General features: G+C 40.1%; 1 protein-coding gene across 1 annotated transcript in view; it reads left to right on the top strand.

Moving 5' to 3' along the window:
• Positions 1-6,944: 6,944 nt before the first annotated feature.
• Npc1 (NPC intracellular cholesterol transporter 1) overlaps positions 6,945-17,811 on the top strand; it is a 49,713-nt gene continuing 38,846 nt past the window's right edge. The window contains exon 1 of the mRNA XM_026388084.2: positions 6,945-7,142. Within this exon, the coding sequence (XP_026243869.1) occupies positions 7,059-7,142 (84 nt within the window). The 5' untranslated portion in view covers positions 6,945-7,058. The remainder of the gene's footprint in view (positions 7,143-17,811) is intronic.

Here is a 17,811-nt window from a genome sequence, read left to right on the forward strand (position 1 = left end):
GGGAAGGAGGAAAGCTAATTTTATTTATTTATTTGTTTGTTTGTTTGTTTATTTGTTTATTTTTGGCTGTGCTAGGGATCAAGCCCAGGGTCTTGAGCATGCTAAACACAACTACTGAGCTACACCCCCAGACTAGAGTTGTATCTTTATGTGATTCCTTACAGTGAATAACTCCAGATAGATCATTATTTGCATGAAATGATTAAAAGTTTACAGGAAAACATGGAATAATTTTTATAACCCTGAAAACTAATAAAATAGTAAGTGTATCTGCAACACATATTATAGACCAACAGGCTAATTATTAATAAAAATATTTTTAAATAATTTAAAAAGAAAATAATCTGATACAAAGTAAAAGGCACAGAAAAAGAAAGAAAATCACAATACATAAGAAAAGAGTCTTGGGCTGGGGCTGGGGCTCAGTGGTAGAGCGCTTGCCTGGCATGTGTAAGGCACTGGGTTCCATTCTCAGCACCATATATAAATAAATGATTAAAATAAAGATCCATCAACAATTTTAAAAAAGAGTCTTATTCTCATTTACAATTAAATACAAACGAAGGCATTCTAACATTTTTTAAAATAAAAAATAAAATTGGGCTTAGAAATTGCTTAGTGATAGAGGCTTGCCTAGCATGCACAAGACCCTGGGTTCAACACTCACTACAAAAAAAAAAAAAAAAAAAAAAGAAAGAAAGAAAGAAAGAAAATAAAAAAAAGAGAACAAATTACAGATTTACAAGTCACAGATTTTATGTTTCACCTATTTGAATAGCAAAGTGTTGGCAAGCGGGTAGGGAATCGGGCACTTGCATATGTGGTTGGCAAATGTATAAACTTCAGTCTCTTTGGAAAGCAATTTGATAGTAATCAAAATTTAAATTTACATTTCCTTTGATACAATATAAAAAAAAACCTCCCAACACTATGTTTGTAGATTATTGCAAACACTTAGGTACAAACCTGTTCATTGCATCATTGTTTCTTATAGCAAATATCAAACTCAATGTCTAACAGGAGATTTATTAAGTGAATTGTGTAATGGATCAAAATGAATATTTCAACATTCCTCTTCCATCTGCCTGCTAAACATAATTTTGTCTTGGGTCAACTTTTCCCTCTCTCCCCCCAAAGGGAAATAAATGTTCAACAGTTTTTAGATTTTTGTGATGGAGTACCATGAGAAAGTGGAAGGCACAGACAGATGCAAGGCTTTGTGGAATCCAGAGAAGCTCAGGAATGTGAGAAAGTGTAGAAAAAGAAAAGGTAAATTTATGGGTTATTACTAGAATCACACAAATCTTCACATGTACCAGAAATCCAAGTACAGAAAATGAGTTGTTTTGAAATACTTGTTAGTTGGTGATTTGAATTTTATTCACTTCAATGCTATTCTGCAACTGGCCCATAGAAGTCATAAAAATTTAACTTCAGATATTTTGTACACATGTATTAAAATATACGGCTATTAAAAGTAGAAGTTACAAAAGTATATTGCTAAAATACAAGATGAAAACCATGTTCAATATGTTCCCATTGTTTTAAAAGTCTGTATATTATATTCACATACAGATTTTTAACTACATAGAATTATTCTAAAGGATGTTTTTGCACATTTATAAAAATACATATGTCCAATAATTATATTTTCCTTTATTCTGAGATCCACATTGAATGGTGCTTAAGGTAGTGGTACTAAATATTCATTAACCCATTAAGTCACAAGTTTTCTTTTTTTTTTATTGTTGGTCATTCAAAACATTACATAGTTCTTGATATATCATATTTCACACTTTGATTCAAGTGGGTTATGAACTCCCATTTTTACCCCGTATACAGATTGCTGAATCACATCAGTTACACTTCCATTGATTTACATATTGCCATTCTAGTGTCTGTTGTATTCTGCTGCCTTTCCTATCCTCTACTATCCCCTCTCCCCTCCCCTCCCCTCCCCTCTTCTCTCTCTACCCCCTCTACTGTAAATCATTTCTTCCACTTGTATTATTCTTCCCTTACCCCTCACTTCCTCTTGTATGTAATTTTGTATAACCCTGAGGATCACCTTCCATTTCCATGCAATTTCCCTTCTCTCTCCCTTTCCCTCCCACCTTTCATCCCTGTTTAATGTTAATCTTCTTCTCATGCTCTTCGTCCCTACTCTGTCCTTAGTTGCTCCCCTTATATCAAAGAAGACATTTGGCATTTGTTTTTTAGGGATTGGCTAGCTTCACTTAGCATAATCTGCTCTAATGCCATCCATTTTCCTCCAAATTCTATGATTTTGTCATTTTTTAATGCAGAGTAATACTCCATTGTGTATAAATGCCACATTTTTTTATCCATTCATCTATTGAAGGGCATCTAGTTGGTTCCACAATCTTGCTATCGTGAATTGTGCTGCTATGAACATCGATGTAGCAGTGTCCCTGAAGCATGCTCTTAGTAGGTCTTTAGGGAATAGACCGAGAAGGGGAATAGCTGGGTCAAATGGTGGTTCCATTCCCAGCTTTCCAAGAAATCTCCATACTGCTTTCCAAATTGGCTGCACCAATTTGCAGTCCCACCGACAATGTACAAGTGTACCTTTTCCCCACATCCTCTCCAGCACTTGTTGTTTGACTTCATAATGGCTGCTAATCTTACTGGAGTGAGATGGTATCTTAGGGTGGTTTTGATTTGCATTTCTCTGACTGCTATAGATGGTGAGCATTTTTTCATGTACTTATTGATTGATTGTATGTCCTCCTCTGAGAAGTGTCTGTTCAGGTCCTTGGCCCATTTGTTGATTGGGTTATTTGTTATCTTATTGTCTAATTTTTTGAGTTCTTTGTATACTCTGGATATTAGGGCTCTATCTGAAGTGTGAGGAGTAAAGATTTGTTCCCAGGATGTAGGCTCCCTGTTTATCTCTCTTATTGTTTCTTTTGCTGAGAAAAAAAAATTTTAGTTTGAGTAAGTCCCATTTGTTGATTCTAGTTATTAACTCTTGCGCTATGGGTGTCCTATTGAGGAATTTGGAGCCCGACCCCACAGTATGTAGATCATAGCCGACTTTTTCTTCTATCAGACGCTGTGTCTCTGATTTGATATCAAGCTCCTTGATCCATTTTGAGTTAACTTTTGTGCATGGCAAGAGAAAGGGATTCAGTTTCATTTTGATGCAAATGGATTTGCAGTTTTCCCAGCACCATTTGTTGAAGATGCTATCCTTCCTCCATTGCATGCTTTTAGCCCCTTTATCAAATATAAGATAGTTGTAGTTTTGTGGATTGGTTACTGTGTCCTCTATTCTGTACCATTGGTCCACCCGCCTGTTTTGGTACCAGTACCATGCTGTTTTTATTACTATTGCTCTGTAGTATAGTTTGAAGTCTGGTGTCGCTATACCGCCTGATTCACACTTCCTGCTTAGCATTGTTTTTGCTATTCTGGGTCTTTTATTTTTCCATATGAATTTCATGATTGCTTTATCTATTTCTACAAGAAATGCCGTTGGGATTTTGATTGGCATTGCATTGAACTTATAGAGAACTTTTGGTAATATCGCCATTTTGATGATGTTAGTTCTGCCTATCCATGAACAGGGTATATTTTTCCATCTTCTAAGATCTTCTTCTATATCTCTCTTTAGGGTTCTGTAATTTTCATTGTATAAGTCTTTCACCTCTTTTGTTAGGTTGATTCCCAAGTATTTTATTTTTTTTTTTTTTGAGGATATTGTGAATGGAGTAGTTGTCCTCATTTCCATTTCAGAGGATTTGTCGCTGATATACAGGAATGCCTTTGATTTATGCGTGTTGATTTTATATTCTGCCACTTTGCTGAATTCATTTATTAGCTCTAATAGTTTCTTTGTAGACCCTTTTGGGTCTGCTAGGTATAGAATCATGTCACCTGCAAATAGTGATAATTTAAGTTCTTCTTTTCCTATTTTTATGCCTTTAATTTCTTTCATCTAATTGCTCTGGCCAGTGTTTCGAGGACTATGTTGAACAGAAGTGGTGAGAGAGGGCATCCCTGTCTTGTTCCAGATTTTAGAGGGAATGCCTTCAATTTTTCTCCATTCAGAATGATGCTAGCCTGTGGCTTAGCATAGATTGCTTTTACAATGTTGAGGTATGATCCTGTTATCCCTAATTTTTCTAGAGTTTTGAACATAAAGGGATGCTGTACTTTGTCGAATGCTTTTTCTGCATCTATCGAGATGATCATATGGTTCTTATTTTTAAGTCTATTGATATGGTGAATAACATTTATTGAGGATTTTTGCATCTAGGTTCATTAGAGATATTGGTCTGTAGTTTTCTTTCTTTTAAGTGTCTTTTTCTGGTTTAGGCATCAGGGTGATGTTAGCCTCATAGAATGAATTTGGAAGTTCTCCTTCTTTTTCTATTTCCTGAAATAGCTTGAAAAGTATTGGTGTTAGTTCCTCTTTAAAGGTTTTGTAAAACTCTGCTGTATACCCATCCAGTCCTGGGCTTTTCTTAGTTGGTAATCTTTTGATGGTTTCTTCTATTTCCTCAATTGTTATTGGTCTGTTTATGTTGTCTATATCCTCCTGACTCAATCTGGGCAGATCATATGACTTAAGAAATTTATCGATGCCTTCTCTATCTTCTATTTTATTCAAGTATAAGGATTCAAAATAATTTCTGATTATCTTCTGTATTTCTGAAGTGTCTGTTGTGATATTGCCTTTTTCATCCCGTATGCTAGTAATTTGAGTTCTCTCTCTTCTTCTCTTCCTTAGCATGGCTAAGGGTCTGTCGATTTTATTTATTTTTTCAAAGAACCAACTTTTAAGTCACAAGTTTTCAAATCATAAAAGGTATTCAAACACTATTTCAGTTACCAGTATATTTTTTGCTCAATTTAAGTTTTTTATAGATGTTGCATATTTGGAATGAGGAGTCAAAATGGGTTAAGCAAACAAGTTTCTTTTAGGATCTCAACTATGTCAAAAAAAATTTTCATAAAAGGCGAAAGTACACCACAATAACATGAACTATCCATCAAAGGAATTATAAGTGATTTTTTGTTGTCTCTAAACTTTTGTGCGTTTTTCAGTCTCCACCATGAGTGCAGATTATTTGATCAACCAAAAAAACAAAACAAAAAAACCGCACAACTATTTCTCCTAGATATATGATACTTTATTTTAAAATATTTTCTGGGCTGTTGAACATTGTTTGAAGATGTATAATAGATTGAGGCCTGGGGGAGGCGAGGGGGTGTCTATCAGATGTTTTTGTTACTGTTTTAGTGAATGGTGGACATAATTTGTGGAGCATCAAAGTTCCTGCCCAGTCTAGAAATGTGTCTCCTGGAACTTGAAATTGCCTTTTCCCAAGTCAATTATTTAGTAAAGGTGGTTTTGTTTTGTTTTCATGAGTAGTTTACTAATAGTGGAAGTGTAATTAACCCACCAGAATCCAGGGAATATAGTCAGCAGGAAGTTGAGAACCTAATTGTACAATGGAAACACAGGGAGGGTTTGCTAAAACATGCATGCCCCCCCCCAGGAAGACTTGAGAATTTGCATTTCTACCAAGTTTTCAGGTAATGCTGCTGTGGTGGTCTTGTGACCACCCTTTGACACTCCTTGCATGAAAGCATATTTATCATCATATTTATATTTTATAAGTATTTATATATTTTATAGCATACTTAAATTTTATCATCAGTAGAACCACCCACCAGAAGCCAGTATCTGGGGAGTGGGAGAGCACTGAGCTGGATGAGAGCCAGGAGGTCCTCATGGAAGATCTAGGGCTAAAGGTCCAGAGGAAATCTACAGTTTCACTGCCAGGCCAGCCAGGTGGACATCTCAGGACTAAGGAGGAAGGGAGGAAAGATGGTAATTGAAATAGTGCTTTGTAGGGTAAGGATGGGAAGGTCACCTTTATCATGCTTCCTACATAGAGTTTGGTCATTGCTACACATGATAATTTTTTCACTGTAAATGGACTTCCACTATTGGGAAAGAGATCCTTACTTCCATTTTAACTTCAAAATGGTAATGACTGATGCATTTTAGTGATCTGAATAATTGAAGTTTGAGAGAAAATGGTAACAGAGAAAATCATGCAATAAAAATAAGTGCTGAGCAAAAAAATATATAATGAGGGCATGGCTCAAAAACGAAGGTGACTTTGTGTGTGTGTGTTTTGCCTGACTTCATCTAGAACTTAGAATACACTCTGGTCTTCCCCTCAGAATCATTCTCTGCATTTTCTCTCTCCCATTGGTTTACTGCGAGGCGAGGCTCCGCCACCAGGTGGTGCGGTTCCAGCGCTTTCCCAAACGTGGTCTGCGTGCACCATAAACAAATAGATTGGCTGAGGCGCACCACCCAGCTCCGCGCTCCGCCCCCGGCGCTCTAGGATCACAACACCATCAGGCCACCGCGTCACCGCCCGAGTTTTGCTAGATGGTTCCCAGGCACGAATTCCTTTTGGGTAACTGGGTTCGGGAGAAGAATTGCTCAGTTTTGGGGGCCGAGATAAACATATACTGCACTGAGGAATGGGGTATTCAATGGGAAAATTGTCTCCAAGTATTCTCTTTTGCTAAAACCTCGCCACCCTCTCCAACTCAGGTGGAAAATAAGGGTGACAAAAAAGGAAACAAAGCATCAAAGCCAGATACTGTTGACACGATTCTAGAAATATCCTCCCAGACTGGATTCCAAAAGCTCAGCTGCCCAGGTCCGGGAGTCCCCAACCCAACGTTGCGCACGCAGAGGCCGCAGGATGAGAAAGACTGTACCGGACCTAGGAGAGATCTCCGGCTGTTGTGGCACTGTCAGAGCCCGACCCCGCCCCGGACCCCCAAGCCACGCCCCTCTAGGCCCCGCCCTTGAGCGCGCTGGGGGCGGTAGCAGCACCTCCCAGAAAGGGAGGAGCCGACGACGCCTCTTTCCTTCCTGACCTGCGCGCGCTGCTTGCAGCCGCCCGCGCCTGCTCCCTCCCTTGTCAGGCGCTGGTCCTGAAACAGCCCCGGGAAGTGAAGAAGCAGCTCGGCGCTCTGCGGAGCGATCCCGACCCTAGCAGATGTGCGCAGCCCCGCGTGGCCGCAGCATGAGCGCGCGCGGTCCAGCCCTGTGCTTCTTCCTGCTCTTGCTCTGTCCTGCGCAGGTGAGCGGCGGTCGACCACGGCGCACTGTAGGGGACGTGGCCCGGCCGCGAGTCCGGGAGATAGCAGGCAGAGCCCCGGGTTTGGCGGTCGCTCCCCCGAGGCGGGGGACCCAGGACGTGGGAGACTAGGGGGCGCGGACCGGCAGGGCCTAGGGAACTTGGTCTGTGGGTGCAGTCCCCGGAGGCTCCCCCACGTCTCCTGGCTCCAGCCACACTCTTCCCTGTGGTCTGGAGGAGGGTGGCAGCTGGGGGCTTGCTTGTTTGACCTATTTAGAGATCATTTCAACTGTGATCATCTAGTTTCTCCATTTAAGATATGGGGTCAGAGGGAAGGGGGGACGGGAACGGTGGGTGAAGAGGGATCGATCGGGACTTAATCTTTTTTTTCTAACTCTATATACACATGAACTCTGTGTAAATTTGTTTAGAAGATCCAGCCACTTTATTTCCTTTTCTCTCCTGAGAATGGAAGTGTAAGGGGAGGTGAAGAATGGAAATTCATGAAGCACCAAATTGAAACAAACTTGAGTACTTTATATAATGTAGTCAGCTTGATCTTCTAAGGGGTGCAGCTTGCTACTTATCACCTCCTCTTTAACATTTCAGGAAACTGAGGCCCAGAAGTGGGTAGTTGAATTTCCCCTTGTCACAATTAGCTAGTGACAGAATGGTCCTGGAACTGTGTCCTGACTTCTACTTGGTTTAGTAGCCTTGGGCATTGGCCCCTCACTGCTGTTTGTGTGTCTACAGTTTTCTCTTTTAAAACCTTGGGGAATGGGGGAAATACCTAAGGACGTGGGTGTTGATGAAATCAGATCAAGATGAAAGAGTGGCCCTCTGGGAATTCTGTGCCCACTAACTCCCCTCAAATAGGTGGGTCATTAGCTAATGGAGTGGTGAATCTGTGGGAAGAGCAGATTAAGGGGTTCTGTGAAAAATCTATTCTTTAAACTTCTGTGTAGTGCTCAGAAGGGTATAGGTGATGCTGATCCAGTAAGGGCCCAAGAGCCTGGAAAGGAGCTGCTTCCTCCAGAAGTGTGTGTGTGTGTGTGTGTGTGTGTGTGTGTGTGTGTATGTGTAGGTGTGCAATCCCCAGCTCTGTGGGCTTGTGGAAGAGCCCACATCTAATATCAGGATATCAGGATGAATCCAAAGTGAAAACAGATTTCGGAGGAACAGTTTGGGATAGGGTTGAGGTTCAGGAGTTAGATCAGTCACCAGCTCTGTGGCTTTAGGCATTTTACTCTCAGGCCCTAAAATCTTCTAAAGATAAATAATACTTTATAGAGTTATTGGAATTATTAAATACCAAAATATTTGGAGAGATCTCATCACTATGCCTAAACCCTGTAAAAGCTCAAGAAACAGCAGTTTCTCAATAGCCCTAGTGAAAATATAGCTACTCAGTTTCCATAGATCAGGACCTAATCAGCAGGCTTCACATTATTAAGTAGCTTTAATTTATCTCTGCATTCCTTTTGTTTGTTTGTTTTCTGGGTTTGATTTTTGTTTGTTTGTTTGTTTGGTTGGTTGGTGGGTGGGTTTTGGTTATCTTGGTACTAGGGATTGAGCCCAGGGTGCTTCGCCACTGAGCCACATCCCCAAATCTTTTTATTTTTTTATTTTGAAACAGGGTCTCACTAAGTTGCTTAGGGCCTCACTAAATTGCTAAGGTTGGCTTCAAACTTGGGATCCTCCTGCTTCAGCCTCCAGAGCCACTGGGATTACAGGCATACACCCAGGTCTGCAGTCCTTTTACCTCAAGGCTAATGGCCCTGATGGGTGCCTCCCCTCTAGGGCAATTGGAATAGATCAAAGATTGTGAATCTCTTGCAAAATTCCTGGAAGCCTTTTCAAGGTCTGCAGATCTTAACAAAAAACACTCCTATTGCTATTTTTAAATTTAACTCCCTCCAGTCTAGAAATTTTCACTGCACCTGACAGATGGGGGAAAGCCTGGAAGCTAGACAGATTGGGGGAGGGGATATCTGCTTTTAGAAATCATACCAATGATAACCACTCTTCAGGTTTCCATCTGAGCACTAATCAGCTTCTCTTGGAATTACACTAATTATTCTTTGTAAGGTTTGAAATACATTTCAAGGAGATTTTTGCTTTTCTTAATTTTTACTATTTATAAATGATGAAATAACATTACTAGACCAAATGATTTTAAAACATTGTGGTTACCCAAATAATGCAAGCAGTTTTGAGAAAGTTACACTCTCCTGAGTGTAACTTTTTTAATTTTTTAAAAAATTTTTTTAGTTATAGATGGACACGATATCTTTATTTTGTTTATTTATTTTTATGTGGTGCTGAGGATCGAACCCAATGCCTCACATATGCAAGGCAAGCACTCTGCCACTGAGCCACAACCTCAGCCCCTGAGTGTAATTTTTAATAAGCTTTTTTCTTGAGGGTCTTTAAACTCAAGCGAGGGCTGAGAGAAATTAAGCATTGAAGTGACCTTTCCTGAAGAGAGATGAAATGGGTTCCTCTTTAGACCTGGAGTGGGATGGAACAACCATTTGAAATTGAAGTGAATGTGGGTAATCTTGCGCAGCCTCCCCTAGTCTTTGACTATTGGGGTGATTAGAAGTCTCATTAGCCTAAGTCTTCAAGGGGAAAAAAGAGATTTTTTTTTTTTTAAAGAAATTTTAGCAAGTGGGTAGAGAGAAAAGGATTTGCTGAATGGGTCTTTGTATTTCTCCATGTTTGTTCTATGACTCAGAACAAAGAATGCCTCTGATCATGAAGACAGTATGATCTCTCTCTCCTGGGTAACCCTTCCTCAGCCTTCACTTGTGAAAGGGATGCAGTGTTTTATGCACAGCATATTACTTACTGGGAAGCCTGGATTAGGCCATCTCTAATCTGATCTCAGATCTCAGGTGCTCCTTTCCACCTTGTCACCCACAGCTCTGTGAAGGGCATCAGTTCTCCAACAAGATTAAACTGTTAGCTATCAGAATTGTGCCCCAGTCAGTGTGCTACATTACATGATCCACGATGTTTGCATCCTACTCTGCAGCTAGGATACCTTCTCTCTAAAGTTCTTGGCCATCAGAATTGAATTTGCAATTGGTTTCTGGTGATCGAAGTGATCAACTGGATAGGCAGCTTTTCCTTTGCCTTGAGCTTTCTTGGAACATTTGCTTTGGCAATTAAAAAAAAAAAGAATCAGAAGAAGTAAAAACTCTCTGATGCACTTGTATTGTTGAGAGGATTTGAGAGATGCTTTAAAATTTTATTCTTCATCTTGTTACTGTCTCTTCCTTTGAGGAACTCTGATTTCCTTTAGGGGCTCTGGGTACAATATAGGATGCAAAAAAATGAAAGAATTACCCATTTGGAAAGTAGTCCAAATACTTTAAAATGCTGTGTTTTAATGTTATTTGTTGTCCCTTTCTTATTCATAGTTAATGAGGGGAAGATCGAGGATAAATATATATATATATATATATATATATATATATATATATATATATAAAGGGAAGTCCTGAAATAAGGATGAGGCCCAAAGGAGTTCATTTTTAAGTTCTGTTTTGAAGAGTAAATTGACGTATACCAGGCGGACAAGAGGAAACAGAGGAAAATGGGGGAAGCAGTACCTAGAAATGATTCATGTTTGAGGAAATGCTGATTACCCTGATTTGATCATTATATGTTATATACATGTATCAAAGTATTACTGTGGTCCATAAATATGTAACAATATTATGGGAAAAAACCCTAAAGTTGAAAAAATTTTTAAAGAAAATGAGGGGAAGTTACTTAATTGCTCATTAAAAACCATGGGACACTTGAAAAGGGTGAATTTAATCATCTTCATAAACCTGTTAAAAATTGGCAGGGAGTCTATTCTAGATTACAGAAAATTGAAGACAAAAAATAGCTACCTAATTTTTGCATAGTGCTCCATTGCTGTCACATATCTGTTCTTACTTTGTCTCATACAACTCCTTTAAGATATTATGACTGTTTTTCTTGTTTGTAGATACAGTGGACATTAAAGCTCAAATCTGTGCTAAGGTTGCATGGCTCATGAATGGCAGGCTGAGAGCCTGAATTACTGTCTTCTGATTTGTTCTCTGTTTTATTCAAATTCAGAATATTGCTACCTGATTACTTATGTTTAACAAGCTAAATTGAATGGCTATTCAGCAGATGTTTCATTTGGCCAATAAAGCATCTCATTCAAGGCCTATGCCCATCTCCAGTTTGGCTTCTTCCAGTAATTGGTAATAAACTAGAGATGGAATTAGCCTGCTGGTCTCACCCATGGCCCTGTTGCCACATTGTGTGAACATTCCATAATAATCTGCACAGACCATGTACTGACACCCATTTTCATGGTTTTGTTGTAGTACTGTGGCTTTTGGGTTATTTTTCAAATTTGGGGTTACTAGAGCTCAGAAGTGTCTAATAGCAATTAGCAGTGTGACATTGGATGAGTTAAATACCAAACTAAAGGGATTATCTGTAAAAGGAAGACTTGGACAAGCTGAACTTAACTCTAGAAACGTGACTGAAACACCTATAGACAGGCAAGTCTGGTGCAGACGGATTAACCTTTGTTATATGGATATGTTCATGCCAGATTGTCCATTAAACAGTTATCAGAGACTTCCATCAATAGAAGTCAAACCAGCCTGGCCTCCACCTCAAAGCTTCTGCCTATTTGTGTGGTCTGCTTTCCTGACTCCAAAGAAAATAGCAGCCAGTGTAATCTCTGGGCAGGATTCTCCATTCCACTCCTTCCACCCGTCATCCTGCCTTGTCCTGACTGGCCAGGTCTGTGTCCCTGCTCCTAGAGAGGCAGTGGGCAGTGGAGTTAACTAGCAGTCACCTTCCCTCCTTCCAGGAGCTTGAGCTGGGTGTGTCCCCAGGTTCTGCCATTGGCTTTACCTATCCAGGACAGCAGGAGCAGTAGCAGGAGGGACCCAGCCCTGCCCTCTTAATTGTGGTGGAATGGTCGGATGCTGACCTGGGGCAGAGGGATGCCAATGGTTCTGAGGAAGTGAGTCATTACTTGACAGGTATTTTAATGAGACGTGAATTATAGTCGTCATTTCTGCAAGTGAACAAGTTCATGAAGAACGAACGCCTGTGTAGGATCATGGTAGATTGGAGAGTCTGTCTCTGGTCCATTTTCAAATTGTGAGGCTACATCAGAGCCCAAACTGGATTGGAGTTTGAACAGTGAAATGAGCAAGAGGAGTGAGGAAGGATGAGGGAGATGGGTGGAGAACACTTAACTGAGCTTTGAAAATCATGTCTCATCATCATATGAGCCATATGACCTCAGAGTATCCTCTCTGAGCCTTAGTTTCCTTGCCTAAAAATACTCCTACTCTGTTGTTGAGAAATAAATGAGAGAAGGGGCTGGGGTTGTGGCTCAGTGGTAGAATGCTTGCCTAGTGTGTGCAGGGCCCTGGGTTCTATCCTCAGCACTGCATAAAAATAAATAAAACAAAGGTATTATGTCCAACTACAACTAAAAAAAAAAAGAAAGAAAGAAATGAGACAATAAATAGAAATCACTTAACTCTGTGCCTGGCTTGCAGTTGGGTTTCCCTCATTGTTTGGATGTGAGTAAGGCTGCAGTAAAATTTTACTAAAGGCAGCCTGGAATATTAGCATCGCTACTAGTGTTCAGAGCTTTTTCATGTGATAATGCATGCTCATGGAGCACCTATTAGAATCGGGTTTAACAATGGCTTTAGTTGCTCACAAATGGCAGAAGAAGCTTTTTATTTTTTTAACCTTTCCTGAAGTGTCCTTCTGACTGTTAAAGAGGCTTTCCTGTCCAGTCATATACCTAGTAAACAAACCCTGGAGCATGTTGTGAAATGTCCACATGAGCTAACCTTTAAAAGTAGAGACTCTCTAGCCTTGTAATGCCCAGATTCTGAGTCAACACCAAAATGACCAGCAGTTCTCACTTCTGAACTACTTATATAAGCCAGTTGAATTCCCTCAACTCACTGCAAGTTTGGTGGTTTCTGAATCCATGAACATCAGCTACAAGGCTACAGGAAATTTCAAAGGAATATTACACCTGAGATTTGCCCTTTATGATGTTGTGACCTCACAAGGAAGCTAAGACAAAAACAAGAAAATACTCTTGTGATTCTCACAAATATAAATTCTGCTTGATCCTAGCACAGGTGCCAGAAAACTGGCCTAGACTGAGCCTGTTTTTGTGAGTAAAGTTTTATTGGGACGCACCCACACCCACTCATTTACCTCTTGTCTGTAGTTGCATTTGAGCTTTGAACTCCAAGGGTTGAGTATTTGCCACAGAGACCTTAAGGCTCCCGGGTCTCAGCTCCTTATTGTTTGGCTCTCTAAAGTAATGTTTATCGGCAGAAATGGGCACACCAGTACTCTGGCAGAGAACATCTGTGTTCCCCCACAGGAAGATGAGGGCAGATGCTCTGTGCTCCAGGCTCTCAGCCCAGTGCTGCTTCTGTTCAAGGACAGCCTTGCTTTACTTTGGGTACACCAGATTAGGACCAGGTGCAAGGAGTCAGAGTGGAGGAAATGAGCCTTGGGAGAGGCTCCTAAGAAGGCATAATTAGGGAGGGCGTTCCAGGGTGGATAAGAATGAAACCTGTGGAGGAAACAATGGGTAGGCTTGTTTTTCTGGGGTTGGGGATAAGGACTGGAGTTTGGTCTTCCGGATCTGGATAAGTACAGTTCAGATAGAGCAAAAGCCAATCTGGGAGGTAGTAGAGATTTATTTGTTTATTATTATTATTATTATTATTATTATTATTATTATTATTATTGTATGTCCCCACACTTGTATATGTTTGGATGTGTATACTTATTTATATGTACCTGTAGGGAGAAATTAAATTAGGTCTTCTGCCAGGAAGACCTAACTCTAATAAATTAGCTCTAGTTAAATCTGAGGAGTAGGGTAAGAGGACAGAGGATTTTCAGTGTTATTCTATATACACCTGTAATGTGTGGATATTTGTGATGAATGTATATTTATTTGTAAATAAAGTCTGCTACTTTAAAAATATTTTAGGACTTGGCAAAAATTTTTAAATGCTTAAGTAAGGTAATTCTAATGGCTATAAAGAGCCCTTTAAGATCACATGACCACAAGATGAACTGGGAAGAATAATTATTCTTTGGACTGAAACCTGACTATGGTTTGAATGTGTTCCCCAAAATGTGTTGGAAACAATCCCCAGTGCAGCACTGTTGAGGCGCTGGACCTTTAAAAGAATTAGATCACAAGGGTTCTGCCTCCTGAGTACATTAATGCCATTATTGCAGGCGTGGGTTATCACGAGAGAGTTCCTAACAAATTGAGGGGTTCAGCTTCCTTCCTCTTGAGTGCCCTCTGTTGCCCTTTGCTTTCCACCATGTGGAATGATGCAGCAGGAAGGTCGTCATCAGATGCAGCCCCTGGATCTTGAACTTCCAAGCCTCCAAAACTATGAGCCAAATAAATTTGTTTATTTAAAATTACCTAGTTTCAAATATTCTCTTACAATATCAGAAAACAGATTAAGAAATATGTGTAATAAGAATTGTAATGCACTCCGCTGTCATATATAAATAAAAAAAGGAAAAAGAAAGACCCTCCTGGTACATAAACCAAGCTCTAACAGGACTGGGTATGTGCTATGACACTCATGCCCATAGTTCTTCATCTTATTTAATCTGACAGCTTTTTCTCTTTTAACCTCAGAATGGTAATTGAGAATGTGGGTACTGCAGTTCTTGCCACTGGGCTTTCCTTTATTTTTTTAATACCTTCATTTTATTTATCCATTTTTATGTGGTGCTGAGGATGGAACCCAGTGCCTCACACATACTAGGCAAGCGCTCTACCACTAAGCCACAACCCCAGCCTTGGGCTTTCCTTTTATATGGTGAAGGACATCTGAGCACATGGTTCTTTTGATGTGTGTTCTGTAAAATACACATAATGTAAAATTTCCATTTTTAACCCTGTTCAGTGATGCTGAGTATATCACGTTATGTGTAGCTATCACTGCCATCCATCTCCGGAAGTCAGTTCACATGTTAAGTAAATGCACATTTTGGCTTTGGTACTCAAATGTTGGTGGATTTTATTTCAATATTAGACATGATACTTCCTTCTCCATGAGAATATAATTGGATGTAAAATCAGGGTTCTTGTATCATAGTGAATCCAGCTTTAAGTTTGGAAATTAGATGCTTCATTTGAAAAGGAAGTATGTGCACTGTACAAGTATACCTTAATCTTAGTGTTAGCATGTGCTGCTATGAGAGTCCTAAGGGATCTTAAGGTACATCCACACTGTTTGTCAATAAAATCCACACTGATGATTTCAAGACTGAAAGACCAATCGCTTGGATGCCAACTAGAATCTTCATGGGTCACAGAGATGAGCATGTCCCAGCCCTGTCTGCCCAGATCCACCATGAAGAGTCTGTTTCTGGAGCCAGAATGCTCTTGTTTGAAACCTGATTTGGCCACTACCTGTGTGATATTAGAGAAGTTCTTAGTGTTTCAGTGCTCCATCCATTATAGCATCCCCCACATCAAACTATTGTTAGAATTCATTGGGCTGATATAAAACAGTGTCCGGAACATAGTGAGCACCTTGTCAGTACTTTGGGGACCACTGACTTAGGGCTTGCTATAGGCAGGATGGCTTTGTGAGAAGTAAACCGAAGAGTTTATTCAAGCCCAAATTTCCTGGACCCAAAAATACCTCAGGTGTTTTATTCTGTTCAGATCTTTAGAACATTAGTAAAGAGGTTCCAGACAGTTGGAAGACATTATGTCTTTACATTTAATTGTAACTTGCCTTGTAGTTTACTAAGTACTTGTTATATACACATATATGATCTCTCATCAGCATGCTAAACCTCTGAGATAAGCGTAGATAAAGAACTTCATTTCACAGGAAAGGGAATTTCTATTCAGTGTGGTTTTAAGTAATCTGCCCCAGATGGGGTCCCAGGTGCCATGAAGTTTATTGACCAGATCATTAGTTCTTTGGATTAGAACCTAGAGCTGCTGATCATATGCCTCCTGATCACTCCATGCCTTCCCCTTTCCTCTTCTACCAGATGGGTAAAAACAGCACTTTGCTTCAAAATAAATGACATAAAAGATGATCTTGGTAAAAAGGAAGCTAAACAGCATTGGGTCATCTTGATTTGCCTTTGTAGCACTAAGTGCTGAGGAAGGGAAACTTAGGCTCCAGACACCCATTCTGTTTGCCATGCTGGGACTGGTTTGTTGACTAGGTTCCTGTTTTTCACTAAAATTTGTGGGAGGTCATGGATTTGGACTGGGCACCTGCACTAGGCCCAGTAAACCAAAGCAATCTAGAGTTTAATTGCAGTTCTGGTTGGTTATAGGCGGTCCACAAACCAGTTAACTAATTAAGCAGTAACCATTTGACTGGTTGATAAAGCAGTAGCAGATTGTTTCACTTGGGTTTTTCCATAAATGTGTCTGATCACATTGTTTGTTGGTGTTCCCGGAACCTGCTCTGGTTCTGGGACTGCCAAGATGTGTTGAATTGGTTTTGTTTTGTCCTGCCCAAATAAACTCTCCTAAATTCAATTGGTCTAAGGAATTTTCCTTTTAACACTGTCACTTCTGCTCCTGTGGTTGACCAGTTGAATGGCCCTGACCTGAGACCTATTTGGCCAGCCACTCAGTTGAGAATTCCCTGAGGTCTTGGGAGGGATCCCTTGTATTTAAATTGTATGTAATTATCAACAGTTCATTCCATCTCTGTCATCAGCTTTCACTTTTTCAAGCTTTGGATAGATAGGCAGTGATCTTTTATTGGAAACCTAGAATTGCAACACTTTCTTTAGATTCTCTAGGTTTCTGAGTATAACAATTGGGGATCTTCTTATATAAAAATGTTGGTGGAATTATGCAACTTCTTGACAAAGGATTGGTACAGGAGCTTCGTTGAAGGCTCACCACCTCCTCATTTGTATAATTTCCGTCCCTGTGGCCCAACATATGACTTTTAATGAGTCAAGCAGAGAGATAAGTGGTAAGTGGTAATTTTTATTTTAGAATATCTGAAGGTTGAATTGAGTGGACAACTCAATTATATTGACTCCTTGGATTCCCCCAAACATGCACACCCCTACCTCCTGCTTGTTTTTTTTTTTTTTTTTTTTTTTTTTTTTTTTTTTTCTCTCTCTGATGTTTCAGGGCTTCTGGGACTGTTCTGTTCTGGGATTCTGTCTTGACACTGGGGACCAGCAGACTCACTTAGCTTGTTGCATGTGTGTAGGTCATGTGCCGCTGTCACTGGAGAGGACTCTGCTGTTGGTTCTATTGAGATCTTTTTAAATGACTTTCTCCCAGGCATTTTCGGGACTGTAGTTTTGCTTCTTGGTCTCTCGTTTTTCACTAAGGGACAGACAGTTACAAGCCAGTGGCTCTGGCTCGCTGGGCCGGCTGTGACTGTCTGAGTTCATTGTGATACCAAGAGTCAGGTTGCTTTGGGCAGTGTCCTTGGAACAGGGTGCTGATTCATTCTAAACCCTCCCCACTTATGAATTTTCTGACAGCCTTGTGACTCTCATATGGGGAATATGAGTGACTCTTGAGAAATCTTTTTGCAAGAGATTTTAAAAAAAAATTTTTTAAGAGTGCTTAGGTGATTTTCCT

The sequence above is a fragment of the Urocitellus parryii genome, chromosome 13, assembly GCF_045843805.1.
Source record: "Urocitellus parryii isolate mUroPar1 chromosome 13, mUroPar1.hap1, whole genome shotgun sequence".
Taxonomy (NCBI): Eukaryota; Metazoa; Chordata; class Mammalia; order Rodentia; family Sciuridae; genus Urocitellus; species Urocitellus parryii.